This window comes from Haliotis rubra, unplaced genomic scaffold (assembly GCF_003918875.1).
Source record: "Haliotis rubra isolate DU_JTF1 unplaced genomic scaffold, ASM391887v1 Scf17, whole genome shotgun sequence".
NCBI lineage: Eukaryota > Metazoa > Mollusca > Gastropoda > Lepetellida > Haliotidae > Haliotis > Haliotis rubra.
The window spans coordinates 2314383-2328123 of record NW_025765669.1 but is presented as its reverse complement, the minus strand read 5'-3'; the positions used below and the strand labels follow the sequence as shown (position 1 = coordinate 2328123).

The following is a 13741-nucleotide window of genomic DNA, read 5'->3' as shown; positions in this document are numbered from 1 at the left end:
TATAACCTATGGCTTATTATAAAGGAAATATCCTAAGTCAATGCCTTTATGAAGTTCCCGCAGGGGTTATTACAGTATAAGTTATTTAAATCACTAATTATTAATCCAAAGAATTCTGTTTATGCCCACCACCACTCCAGTGGATTCTACAAGCAAAAGAGCATGAGTCAGGATAAGGAAAATTATGTAATTTTTTGAGTAAAATTGATATTTTATACTTATCTTGACTCATGAGGTTAGCCCTCCCATCCTCCCCACATAACACTTTGGATTTCCCTGTAAATTCAAGTGTTGGGCTCGCAAAATCAGGAGAGAGTGAAGCATGAGGCCAGAGGGTGGCGACACCTGTTCCCGCGCTTGCGGCAGGGGAGGCAACTCATGGGTGAGTACCAATTAGTGATTTTACATTGAAGGGAGCTTCAATTAAGGAGATACAAGTGTTCCACTATGTTCGCAAGAGGAAGGGGACAAGCAAAAGAGCATGAGTCAGGATAAGTATAAAATATCAATTTTACTCAAAAAATTACATTTTTGTCTTTCAGGTTCCGGTCATATTGTATCATGGCTCCAAAGACGAAAGGCGGAATCTGCGGAATAAGATGCGAGTGAAGCATCAGATCAAGAAGAATGTGGAGGTCCAACCAGTCATCATCACGTCATACGAGATTGCCATGAATGATCGGACATACATGCAGCACTTTGATTGGAAGTACCTCATTGTAGATGAAGGTCATCGCTTAAAGAACTCACATTGTCGACTTATTAGGTGAGGAACTATGGTATGGCCTCTGGAGCATGAGTCTGAAGACCCTCAAGGATTCGAATTGGTGCCCAGCAACTGGGGATGGTTGTGCTAAGTGACTTTGTTGGTAGTGTGTCTTTGTTGGTAGTGTGACTTTGTTGGTAGTGTGTCTTTGTTGATAGTGTGAGTTTGTTGGTTGTGACTTTGTTGGTAGTGTGACTTTGTTGGTAGTGTGTCTTTGTTGGTAGTGTGACTTTGTTGATCGTGTGTCTTTGTTGGTAGTGTGACTTTGTTGGTAGTGTGGCTTTGTTGGTAGTGTGGCTTTGTTGGTTGTGTCTTTGTTGGTAGTGTGACTTTGTTGATCGTGTGTTTTTGTTGGTAGTGTGTCTTGTTGGTAGTGTGAGTTTGTTGGTAGTGCGAGTTTGTTGGTTGTGTCTTTGTTGGTAGTGACTTCGTTGGTAGTGACTTCGTTGGTAGTGTGACTTTGTTGGTAGTGTGTCTTTGTTGGTAGTGTGACTTTGTTGATCGTGTGTCTTTGTTGGTAGTGTGACTTTGTTGGTAGTGTGGCTTTGTTGGTAGTGTGGCTTTGTTGGTTGTGTCTTTGTTGGTAGTGTGACTTTGTTGATCGTGTGTTTTTGTTGGTAGTGTGTCTTGTTGGTAGTGTGAGTTTGTTGGTAGTGCGAGTTTGTTGGTTGTGTCTTTGTTGGTAATGTGACTTTGTTGATCGTGTGTCTTTGTTGGTAGTGTGAGTTTGTTGGTAGTGTGAGTTTGTTGGTAGTGTTAGTTTGTTGGTAGTGTGTCTTTGTTGGTAGTGTGAGTTTGTTGGTAGTGACTTTGTTGGTAGTGTGTCTTTGTTGGTAGTGTGACTTTGTTGGTAGTGTGAGTTTGTTGGTAGTGTGAGTTTGTTGGTAGTGTTAGTTTGTTGGTAGTGTGTCTTTGTTGGTAGTGTGACTTTGTTGGTTGTGTCTTTGTTGGTTGTGTCTTTGTTGGTAGTGTGACTTTGTTGGTAGTGACTTCGTTGCTAGTGTGACTTTGTTGGTAGTGTGACTTTGTTGGTAGTGTGTCTTTGTACTTTGTTTTTGTTGTTGCTCACTCTATCACTGGTTTGTCTGGTCCAGATTCTACCTGGCTGCCATCATAAAACGTAAATATTGCCGAGTGGCATTCAAACACAAATATTTGCAATTGCTGGGGCAAGGTTACCTCTATAGGCATGAAAGTTTACCTGGTTTTATTTTATTTATTATTATTATTTTTTTTTAAAAGAATTATTGGTGGGGGGGTGTTTGTTGTTTTCGTCTGTTAATTAACACCTTACTCGACAATTTTGGAGCCATATGACGACTATGAAATACACAATGCCATTTTAGAAAGTGGTCAAATCTAACATATGTTTTATTTGAGATTACACTTTCTTAGTAAAGTACAGATTCTAGTACTTTTGGGGTTGAGTCCCATCCGGGTTTTGAACCCACACCCTCAGAGTCAGGCACCTAATCCCCAGCACACAAAGTCAGACGCCTAGACCACTCAGCCACCGCGGCTTCCACTAAAATGGAAGTCGGACAACTGGTAGTCTAGACTGCAGACTTTGTGTACCCCTCTGATAAGTGTTAATTGGCACGGCTCCCACGGCCGAAAGCTATGAAATACACAATGCCATTTAGAAAGTAGTGAAATGTAACAAATGTTATATTTAGGATTCTGACTTTGTGTGCTGGCGATTAGGTTCCTGACTCTGAGGGTGTGGGTTCGAATCCCGGATGGAACTCCACCCAAAAAGTACTAAAGTACTGTCGGAAATAGAAAAAAACTGTATTTTCTCATTTATATCTACAATTTATGTAGTTGATATAGGAAAGTGTGAAATATCTGTTAAACTAAGTCTCAGTGGTAGGGACATATGAAATGGAGAAAAAGGACTTTACTGAGGGGAAATTAGTCCAAAAAGACTTATTTGGAACAGACCATGGCTTTATGCAAATTAGTATGCGACGATATTGTATTACAAAGGACACTTTTGAAATGCCCAATTTGAAATTAGACGTAGATTCATTATAAACGATAGCTGACGTAAAAATAAAAAACTTTTATGCTGAAACTTTTAAGGATGTAACTACCATGGAGTCTCACTGTCACTATAAAAAGAAACAGATAGGAGGGGTTGTCTCAAGAGCAAAACCTTGGTTCGGGCTGGGGGATAGAGAAATCAGCTAAGATAAGATAATCCTTTAGGGCAATTATACTGGGGAGGTACACGGCACGTCATAACAATTTACAAAAAATATCCAGTCCTGTCTATCTTCGGGTGGTCATGCCACCTATGTACTACGATGCGTTTCTATGGTTTTCGGGTATCATACTCTTTTACATATCTCAACATAAACTTTATGAAAGAAAGACACCTAAGATGTTAATCAATAGATGAGACATAGTCAACACACATGAAAAAGCACAAAATATCTTTGAGATGACCCCTCGTGCCTGTAGGCAGCACGTGCATTTCATGCCCGGTGAATCAACGGTCCGTCGTCATACCTGGCTGAGCGACCTAATTGCCATCTATAGTCTGATCTATTGTTTACAGCAGCTATTCGTATTTTTTCTAAGTTATGCCCGATTTTAGGAGTAAACATGCTTTTCTGGATATCGTATTACGCATCCCACTGAACACCAAAGTGGGTTATTTTGACATATGCTATTTGCAATTGTGTAAATTTTAGGGATACAGAGTAACAGCCTTAAAAGTTTTTTTTCTATTTCCGACAGTACTTTAGAATCTGTATTTTACTAAGAAAGTGTAAACCCAAATATAACATGTTACACATGACGACTGTCAGTGAATGTATGCATGATAATGTCTGTTAATTACACCTTACTTGACAATTTTCCAGCCATATGACGACTGTCAGTGAATGTATGCATGTTAACAAGGTTGGCACGCCTTTATTGATGGCGTGTCTATTTTGAGAGTGGAATGTCAATGACCAAGATCATAGCGATAGATTATTGCCAAGTGTGACAATATCAAACAAATTATAGTGTCTTGAATGTTTTCTCAGGGTTTGTTGTTTTGTGCTTTTCAGGGAACTGCGTTTATACAAAACTACACATCGACTGTTGCTGACAGGTACACCATTGCAAAACAACCTGGCAGAACTCTGGTCACTGCTCAACTTCCTGTTGCCGGAAATATTCGATGATTTAGGAAGGTGAGGAAATCAATTTACAGAGTTCACCGAAAGGCAGTGCTTGTTAATGAAAACAATGTTGGATTCTTTTTCAGAAGAAGTCCTCCTTGGGGTACATATAAGCATTAAAATGTCCATTTTAAATCCTACGACAGTTGTAACTATATTTTTAATAAAATATTTACAAAACAAAAAACTCGTTTTGTCTTGTGAGACCACCCCTACAGGGCCCCACCGGACCAACACAGCCAAGAGCAGGTAACTCTCGCCGTCGACCTCGTACCTCACTTTTCATGCTGTCGTTCTGTTGAATAGACGTGCGTGGTGTTCGTTTCGAGTTTGCTCTCCTACCGATACGATGAGTGTAAAAGAGCTCAATCTGTATGTTTGGTTCCTTTCTCTACGCACGGGCGTTAGATGGACGTCATATGTTGATATTTTCATTCATCTTTTGTTGTAACTTTGCCGTGGGTTCTCTGTTTTCCAGCCATGTGGCAGGCAAAATGGCGGACCGCGCGATCGTGGTTTCCTTGCTATATGTTCTTGGTAGCTTGTAGTAGGGAGTTCATATATTATGTTTGCATATTATATGGATAGGCTTGCCTACATTCTTTCTTTTCAGCGAATTTGTGGTAAGTCGTTGTTGAGTAATTTTGACAGTGTTCGTTTCATATCACTCAACTTTACTCTATCACTAGTATGTACACGCAGGTTTGGCTAGTCTTTTTCTGCTTTGCATTGTATGTTTAGTATTTAAATGGCTGTAGCTTGTAGCATTTAAATATCGCCCGTGCGGGTTATTCTTGTTATTTACTTGTGTTTATGTGTATGCTGCTTCACAGTTCCTGCTAGTAACACTGGCGTGGTTCTGTTTGTTGCAGTTTAAGCCCTGTGCGTTGTGCCGTGCACACTACCGCCACAGGATGGTCATAAAGTGTGCCTCCGGTGTTTAGCCGAGGACGCTCAAGACGATCAAGGATGCTCATAATAAACGCCCTTGCGTCAATATTCCTGTTACATTATGTTGTGTTATGATACATATTTCATACGTTTACACACAACGTGGCTCATAGGCCGAGGTTGTGTTTTTTGTCTGGGTTTCTGCGCCTCACACGCATTCTTTCAGACACACAGATTTTATGTTTTTCACTAATCTGCTTCAGGCGGGGGATAATATTTGATGAAAGGTTTCTAAGGAAATCCCTTTATCGTTCCCCCGCAAACAATGTTGCTGACTTAAATATTGACTCAATTGCTTCACTATTGCAGCAACATATTCTTCAACATAATGTCAAGTCGATGATTGATAGCGCGATGTCCGAGCTCCGTCAGGAGTCTGCTCGCAACCTGTTGATCTCGATGATAAGTGAACCAGGTGTCGTCTGTGGGGAAATCCCTGATTGACACGGCGCTGTCTGGGTTCCGCAAGGAGCTCAGCACGCCTGTCGTCGGGGGTGGATCGGACGCATGTGGAGGGGGTTGGCTGCGGCCCGAGCTCTGGCTCGGAGAACGCGCCTCCTCCCAGGCAGCTTGATCCTGGCTTCGGCTCAGGTGATGGTGTGGCCTCGGCACCTTGTGGCGACCTAGCTTCGGGCTCAGGTTCGCCACAGGTGCCTGGCGCCGGCGATGCAGGTTTCAGCCTGTCTTCGCCTGGTGCCCTGACTGGCGGTCGCCTAGACGCCGACCAGCTCGGGGACACCTCTGCGCCAAGTGGTCAGTCGGGGTTGCCCGGGAAACCTTTATCGGCAGGTTCCTCTCGGCACCCCGGTCTGGGTTCCACTGAGCTGCCGATCACTTCGGCGCTCCTAGGTCTACCTGTGTCCACCAGGGGAAACCTGCATTGCCAGGCTACTCCCTTGTGTCTCGGGACTGCAGATCAGACTAGCACTGACCAGGGCTTCGGCCCCGGTACGGAGCAGATCCCCGGCGCTGTTAGCTCAGGTCTCGGCATGATGTCTATCGATGCCCTGGCCAAGAGGCCGTTGAGTGTGACGAGCTGCCGATCACCTTGACGCGCGGAGGTCCACCCGTGTACACCAGGGGAACCCTGCATGGTCAGGCTACTCCAATGTGTTTTGGGATCGGGGTTCGAACTCGAACCGCCGACCACGAGCACTTACGTATATATATATATATCTGTATATATATACAGAGAACCGCTGAGCTTCGGCTCCGCGGATTCTCTGAACCCCATGGGTAGCACCGACCCAGGCTTCGGCACTGGTAGGGCGCAGATTCCCGGCTCCGGTAGTTCAGGTCTCGGCCTGATGTCTATCTACGTCTTGGTGCCATCGAGTGTGCCGGGTGTGACGGTCACCTCGACGCTCCGAGGTCTGTCTGAGTGCTTGTGAAACCTTGATTTATCAGGTTTCTCGCATGTGCCTTGGAATCGGGGTTCAGGCTCGTACAGTGGACAAGTCGATTTGAGCTTCGGCTCATTTCGCTACTTTGAACTTACCACTGAGTAGGTTCGTCCCTGAGGCAAGTGCAAGATAGAATCACGGCGGTGTTGCCTCAGGTGTTGTCCACGTCGAATACCCGAACCGTTGGAGTTCGCCTCCCGGAGGAAGCCTGCTTCCAGCACGGCATCCGGGACAAGGCCTCACACTCTCCCGTAAGTCTGCCGTTCTTTCCCCTTCACAGCTCAACGCTGTATGCTCCACTCGGCGCATCTCTCATTGCACCCTGATTTCAAGATTTACCTTCGGTTTCTTGTTTGACGGGACGTGCTACCAGTTTCATGTGCTCTCCTTAGGTTACATTACGGTGCCAAGGGTGTTCACCAAATTGAGGTTTATTACAGCTCAGATAGCCAGATCGCAGTGCCGGTGTTGTCACCCGTACCTAGGCGACTGGCTCATCGTGGTTTCAGAATAACTTTGAGTCTGGGGACCTCTCGATCAGTGTTGGTCACTCTTACGAAACTGGGCGGAATTGTCAACCTCACGCAGTCAGATGGACAGACGTCAGGCGTCTCTCTGAGGGTCCCCACCCCTGGAGACACCGTCGCTCTCAGTCCAGCCAGATACATCCCTACCGGGTTAGGGCGATGTTCTGGGTGACCTGCAGCCTCTTGACGACGAAGTCACAACCTGCACATCAATGTGCTGGAATTGACAGCAGTCAGGTTGGTGTTCGATCCCGCACGCCGGGATTCGAATTACCTCTTCGGCCAGACATTCTCACTCTGAACGGGGCGCCACACCCGAATCCTCGGATTCACTGGGTGGCTTGGCCTCTGTCGGGTATAACACATGGAATTCCTGCAACCGTTGCAGACACAATTCTGGCTTCGAGGCGGGATTCGACACCCGTTCAGTGTGTTGATAGGTGGGGGCTACTGGTGTGCAGATAGGGGATTTCGTAATCCCTATTCTGCGGGATTTAGTTCGGATATTGGAGTTACTATAACCTCGTTTTGGTTTAGAGCCTTATGACCTCCACCACTGCCGGGTACTCCATGGCTATTTCCACGCTTCACACCTTGTTCGATGGTGCTCTGCCTAGGCAGCATCCTCGCATTACATCGGCGTGTAGCTGGCATGAACAGGGTTCGACCGCCGGGCGGCGACTCAGCCCACCTTAAAATTGCCACTTATTCTCAATTGGCTGTCTGGCCTAATTTTTCAAGTATATCGCTCTCTCACTTCACTTGTTGGCGTGGAAGGCGACTTTACTTGTTGTGGTGAACTCTGGTAGAAGGGTCGGGGAACATCCATGCGATTCCCACTGACCCGACACTGACAGTATTTTATACTGATCATGTCCGTGATTGCCTCCGGATACCTACCACTCTCAGTGTGATATTGCTTTCCACGTGACTGCTCATATCGCGACTTCCACCCTCTTACCCAGCCTTCCGCACTGGGGACCAATCTTTCGATTGCTCACCCGTGACTGTCATTTAACGAATCGAACAAAAGGGATCCGTGACGGGTACCCATGTGTTCTGTTTGGTGGCGGGGAAGGCTGGGGAGTCTGCTAGCAAGCGCACTTTATCTCGTTGGCTTGTTTCCGTAATTGTTCGGTTACAATGATAAGGTTTACCTCCCCCCGAGGGGTTGAAGACAGACTGGGTAGGGCAGATGCCGCTTTGTTGGCAATACACAGCGGCACTGCTCAATGAAGAGATCGGTTCTGTCGGTCTTTGTAGCCGGCAGAACACCTTCATTCGCCATTACCAACTTGACACGCATTCTAAGGATCGTGCTCGGTTCGGTCTTTCGGTTCTCTCCAGTGGAGAGTGACCTGCCACCCCGACCAAGTTAGTAACTGGTCATTGGTATCGGTTCTGTGTTCAATGTCGATATATTTCATATCACTACATCGTATTAGCCTTACCATCCTTTAGGGTTGGGTCGGGTTTGGGTGTACATACGTCCCTTACGTCCTCTTCAAGAGGGCAGGGTCCATTTTGAACGCTTTAACCAGTCATATGCTATTAACCTGTCTTGCGACGGAATTGGGTACGAACCCCCGACGGGGCACTGTTTGGTATGCCTCTCTTCGAGCCGCATGTCACGTGACCAGGTTAGTGTAATGGTGAGCCAACACATGTTCGGCTCGCTTTTAAGCTATTCAGGGATTTTTGTGCGCTTACAGATTTTCCCTCTTCCCGAGCCTCCGGTGGTATTTGGGAGTCTGTGTTAATCAGCTTTGTGGGATGGTGGCCTACACTTACCCTCCTCACGGAGAGTGTTTGGTGGGGGTGTTTTCACTTTCATACAATGCATGGCGTTTGTACTCGTTCGATTTCCTCAGAAAGTTTTAGCGAGGCTAATAATTTCTCTGGGTTTTATCGAGGTCCCATAAGCCCTCTTCCAAACAGGAGGGTGCATTCGAGCGATTAGTTTGCAGTACTTATTAGCTCGACTCCTGGGTTATTGGCTTTGTAGCGTTTAAATTTTGTATGCGCTTTCCCTACCCTTATACCTCTGCGCCACGCTTGTCTGGCTGGGGCTATATTAGGGTTGGGAGTTGTTCGACATGTCCCCATACATTCCTTCCATTGTAATGGTTGGGGCGGGTTTTATGTCATAATTGATTTGAGCCAATTGACATATAAGCTTGGGCTCTCTAGTTCACGCCCGCCTGATTGACATCAGCGGTCAGGTGGCTCGGTGTTTTCTGTTTCCATTATCGGTTGTAGATTTCACTCCACCACGGGTTTAGTTGTTGCCAGACAGAATGCCACTCCGTCTCAAATATCTTTGGGAGTCTGTCATATGCTTATATGTACCCCAAGGAGGACTTCTTCTGAAAAGAATTATACAAACCTGTAGAGGTTATGAATTCTTTGAAGAAAGTCCTCCTTGGGGTCTGGCCACCGCCTCCCCTCATTCTGTCTGACACGTTCAGCATGAAAAGTGAGGTGCGAGGTAGACGGCGAGAGTTACCTGCTCTTGGCTGTGTTGGTCCGGTGGGGCCCTGTAGGGGTGGTCTCACAAGACAAAACGAGTTTTTTGTTTTGTAAATATTTTATTAAATATATAGTTACAACTGTCGTAGGATTTAAAATGGACATTTTAATGCTTATATGTACCCCAAGGAGGACTTTCTTCAAAGAATTCATAACCTCTACAGGTTTGTATAAATATCGCTTAAAGTTGTGTAGAAACGTACTCGTGCTCTGTGGATAATTGCTCAGTGTTGATCACTGGATTGTGTGGTGCAGACTAGATTTTTTACAGACTGCTTTCGTATTGCCGTGTGCAGTATTTAGAAACAATCTCAGGACCTAATTCTTCCAAACTAAGGCTAGAGAAATCATGTTGCGTTTTATTTAGACTGAAAAACTTCAAAATGTTGATAAAAACATGTTGACAGCAGATATTTCTCGTTGACAGTTTCGAGGCCTGGTTTGATGTCACGGGTATTGAGGGAGATGCTGCCGATGAGAGAATCGTGGCAGAGGAACAGAGAGGAAACATCATTTCCATGCTGCATCAGGTAAGCTGCAACCAAAACCTAGAGGGCATAACTGAGCGGTATCAAACTAGGAAAACACCTTTCAATTTTAAAACCCACCTCCACTCCCCCAATGAACCCAATACTTCTGAAAATAGTTCATTTCACTTGATAAACTATGTCAATGAAATTATCTATTACTTGGCAGATTTTGACGCCTTTCATGTTGCGTCGTCTCAAGTCCGACGTTGAGCTGCTTATCCCCCCGAAGAGGGAGGTGATGGTGATGGCGCCACTCACCAGCATGCAGAAGGATTACTACTCCAGCATTGTGGACAAAACCATCATGGACAAGATACAGAAGAAATATGTAGGTCTTTCTCTGTTTGAATTCATGTAGTAACCTTGAGAGTTCCACTGAAAACTGAGATACCGCACTCAGACACAAACTGACAACTGACCCGTGATAACTGGTCTTCAGCAACATGTTAACGGGATCGGGTGGTGCGGCTTGCTTACTTGGTTGATGCATTTCCGATCGTATATGTCGGTGTTCATGATATCTAATTAATAATTACAGGCCACCATATAGCTTTGAAGTGTTGAAACAACAACAAACCTGTCTTTGTTGCAGTTTTTGTCAATTTTCTGCATCTTTGGCATTATCAGAAAACGTGTAAGCAGAAATCATGGCAGAACACAGAATTTGTACAATTTGTACAAATAGCATTATGATACCAGGGAGTTGGTTAAGATTAAGGAACCAGTGATATTTCAGTGTTGTGACTTGGGGAGAATTGTGATAACAGTATTCAATAAGGGTCTTTGTCAAACGCCTTAAACTACATCCTGCCCAAAGATGTTTGCTGCTGGATAAGGACTAACACATGTGGAAAGCAATATCTGGCCCCGATTTCTCGAAACAAACTTAAGTTTGTACTCAAATATCAAACTGAGTTTGACAATTTGAAGCAGCTGCATTTTTAAAATAAAAAAGCCCAAACAACTTAAGTATTCTATTCACCGAACTCAAATTGTCTACTATGTTTGAGTTTGATATCGATTTCGGTTCAACAATGGGAAATGCGTTTTCTCAAATTTGAGTAAAAATTTGAACTTAAGTCAAAACTCAGACTTAAGTTTGTTTCGAGAAATCGGGGCAACATTTTGCCGCGAAAGTATTTGCTGGGAAGTAAACAAATCTTTTCAAATTCCTGACAGGAAGATGAAGCTCCAGTGGAGTCGGATGCAAAAGGTCGGCCAAAGAGGCGGTCAACGAAGAATAAGATCAATTATAGGCTGATGGTGGAGGACCCTAAAGACGAGGCTCCCAAGAAGAACAAGAAGGCTGCGTATGAGGAGGATCTGGAGGCGTGGGTCCAAACCATGATCGAGGCTGAGGAGGAGAGAAGGTGTGTGTTCGTCTTCGTTTGTTGCCTACTTGGTTGCACCATAATGTTTGCAGCTACATGTTAACCTGGATGCATGATTAGTGAGTGAGTGAGTGAGTTTAGTTTTACAGGAGTTCAAAAATCCCATCGCTCGACGCCCGGGACAAGTCCGTTTTCATTTCGGGCAATCAAATAATGGTATCCTACTTGTCCGTGGGCTAATAGATAATTTCCACTTATGGTTTCAAACTGCAAATAAACTTGGATTTAATTTCATATCTGCTCAAAATGGAGCTATTAAATTTCGCAATGATGATAAAGTAGAGTTATCTTTCTTTGCTATTTATTACTTTTCAATAAATAGTCCAGTAAACATTAACATCAAATACCATGTTGATTTATTCTTTCATAATTACATCATCATGATTATGTCAATCAGGGCAAGTGGAAAACTGGTCAGGACAAGTTACTTTCTTAAAGTCACTTGCCCTGTGGCAAGTGGCTTTTTAAAATAATTTTGAACCCCTGAGTTTTATGCTGCTCATAACAATATAGCACCAATATCACGTCGCGGAACACCAGAAATGGGCTTCACACACTGTACCCATGTGGGAAATCAAACCCGGGTCTTCAACGTGATAAGTGAATGCTTTAACCACTAGGCTACCCTTGTCCTGGATTTGTTATTAGAAAACACATTGGACACAATGATCTTGGAAGCAACTCTATGATTGTTCAGATGAGAGGTCATTTTGACATCCCCTTAATGAGATGTGCTCAGATCTTTGTGTTTCGGTAGTGTGTACTGAGATCTGATTTGAATGAGATTTATGTTATCTGTGGATGTGTGTTCCAGTGCTGTAAACAAGAAGGAAGTTAAGGATAAGAAGGCGCAGATCACCATCAAGATGCAGAACTCAATGATGCAGCTTCGCAAGTGCTGCAGCCACCCGTATCTCCTGGAACACCCCATAGATGCAGACTCCGGGCACTTGATAGCTGACGAAACCTTGGTGAAAAACTCTGGCAAGATGCTCATGCTGGATAGGCTCCTGCCTGAGTTGAAGAAGAGGGGACACAAGGTAGAGTGTTGTTAGGTTAGGATAGGTCCCTGCCTGAGTTGAAGAAGAGGGGACACAAGGTAGAGTGTTACTAGGTTAGGATAGGTCCCTGCCTGAGTTGAAGAAGAGGGGACACAAGGTAGAGTGTTGTTAGGTTAGGATAGGTCCCTGCCTGAGTTGAAGAAGAGGGGACACAAGGTAGAGTGTTACTTGGTTAGGATAGGCTCCTGCCTGAGTTGAAGAAGAGGGACATAAGGTAGAGTGTTGTTAGGTTAGGATAGGTCCCTGCCTGAGTTGAAGAAGAGGGACACAAGGTAGAGTGTTACAGTTGAAGAAGAGGGGACACAAGGTAGAGTGTTACTAGGTTAGGATAGGTCCTGTTAGGTTAGGATAGGATCCTGCCTGAGTTGAAGAAGAGGGGACACAAGGTAGAGTGTTACTTGGTTAGGATAGGCTCCTGCCTGAGTTGAAGAAGAGGGGACACAAGGTAGAGTGTTACTAGGCTAGGATAGGTCCCTGCCTGAGTTGAAGAAGAGGGGACTCAAGGTAGAGTGTTGTAAGGTTAGGATAGGTCCCTGTCTGAGTTGAAGAAGAGGGGACATAAGGTAGAGTGTTACTTGGTTAGGATAGGCTCCTGCCTGAGTTGAAGAAGAGGGGACACAAGGTAGAGTGTTACTTGGCTAGGATAGGTCCCTGCCTGAGTTGAAGAAGAGGGGACATAAGGTAGAGTGTTACTTGGTTAGGATAGGCTCCTGCCTGTGTTGAAGAAGAGGGGACACAAGGTAGAGTGTTACTAGGTTAGGATAGGTCCCTGCCTGAGTTGAAGAAGAGGGGACATCAGGTCAGTGTTACTTGGTTAGGATAGGTCCCTGCCTGAGTTGAAGAAGAGGGGACATAAGGTAGAGTGTTGTTAGGTTAGGATAGGTCCCTGCCTGAGTTGAAGAAGAGGGGACACAAGGTAGAGTGTTGTTAGGTTAGGATAGGCTCCTGCCTGTGTTGAAGAAGAGGGGACACAAGGTAGAGTGTTACTAGGTTAGGATAGGTCCCTGCCTGAGTTGAAGAAGAGGGGACATCAGGTCAGTGTTACTTGGTTAGGATAGGTCCCTGCCTGAGTTGAAGAAGAGGGGACACAAGGTAGAGTGTTACTAGGTTAGGATAGGTCCCTGCCTGAGTTGAAGAAGAGGGGACACAAGGTAAAGTGTTACTTGGTTAGGATAGGTCCCTGCCTGAGTTGAAGAAGAGGGGACACAAGGTAGAGTGTTACTAGGTTAGGATAGGTCCCTGCCTGAGTTGAAGAAGAGGGGACATAAGGTAGAGTGTTACTTGGTTAGGATAGGCTCCTGCCTGAGTTGAAGCCTGAGTTGAAGAAGAGGGACACAAGGTAGAGTGTTACTAGGTTAGGATAGGTCCCTGCCTGAGTTGAAGAAGAGGGGACATAAGGTAGAGTGT

General features: G+C 45.0%; 1 protein-coding gene across 1 annotated transcript in view; it reads left to right on the top strand.

Annotated features, from left to right (window-relative positions):
• The window catches only part of LOC124272409 (lymphocyte-specific helicase-like), a 53481-nt gene that overhangs the window by 29060 nt on the left and 10680 nt on the right, over positions 1 to 13741 (top strand). The window contains exons 11-16 of the mRNA XM_046707577.1: positions 543 to 766; positions 3829 to 3954; positions 9780 to 9882; positions 10049 to 10210; positions 11062 to 11252; positions 12088 to 12313. Coding sequence (XP_046563533.1) covers positions 543 to 766; positions 3829 to 3954; positions 9780 to 9882; positions 10049 to 10210; positions 11062 to 11252; positions 12088 to 12313 — 1032 coding nt within the window. The remainder of the gene's footprint in view (positions 1 to 542; positions 767 to 3828; positions 3955 to 9779; positions 9883 to 10048; positions 10211 to 11061; positions 11253 to 12087; positions 12314 to 13741) is intronic.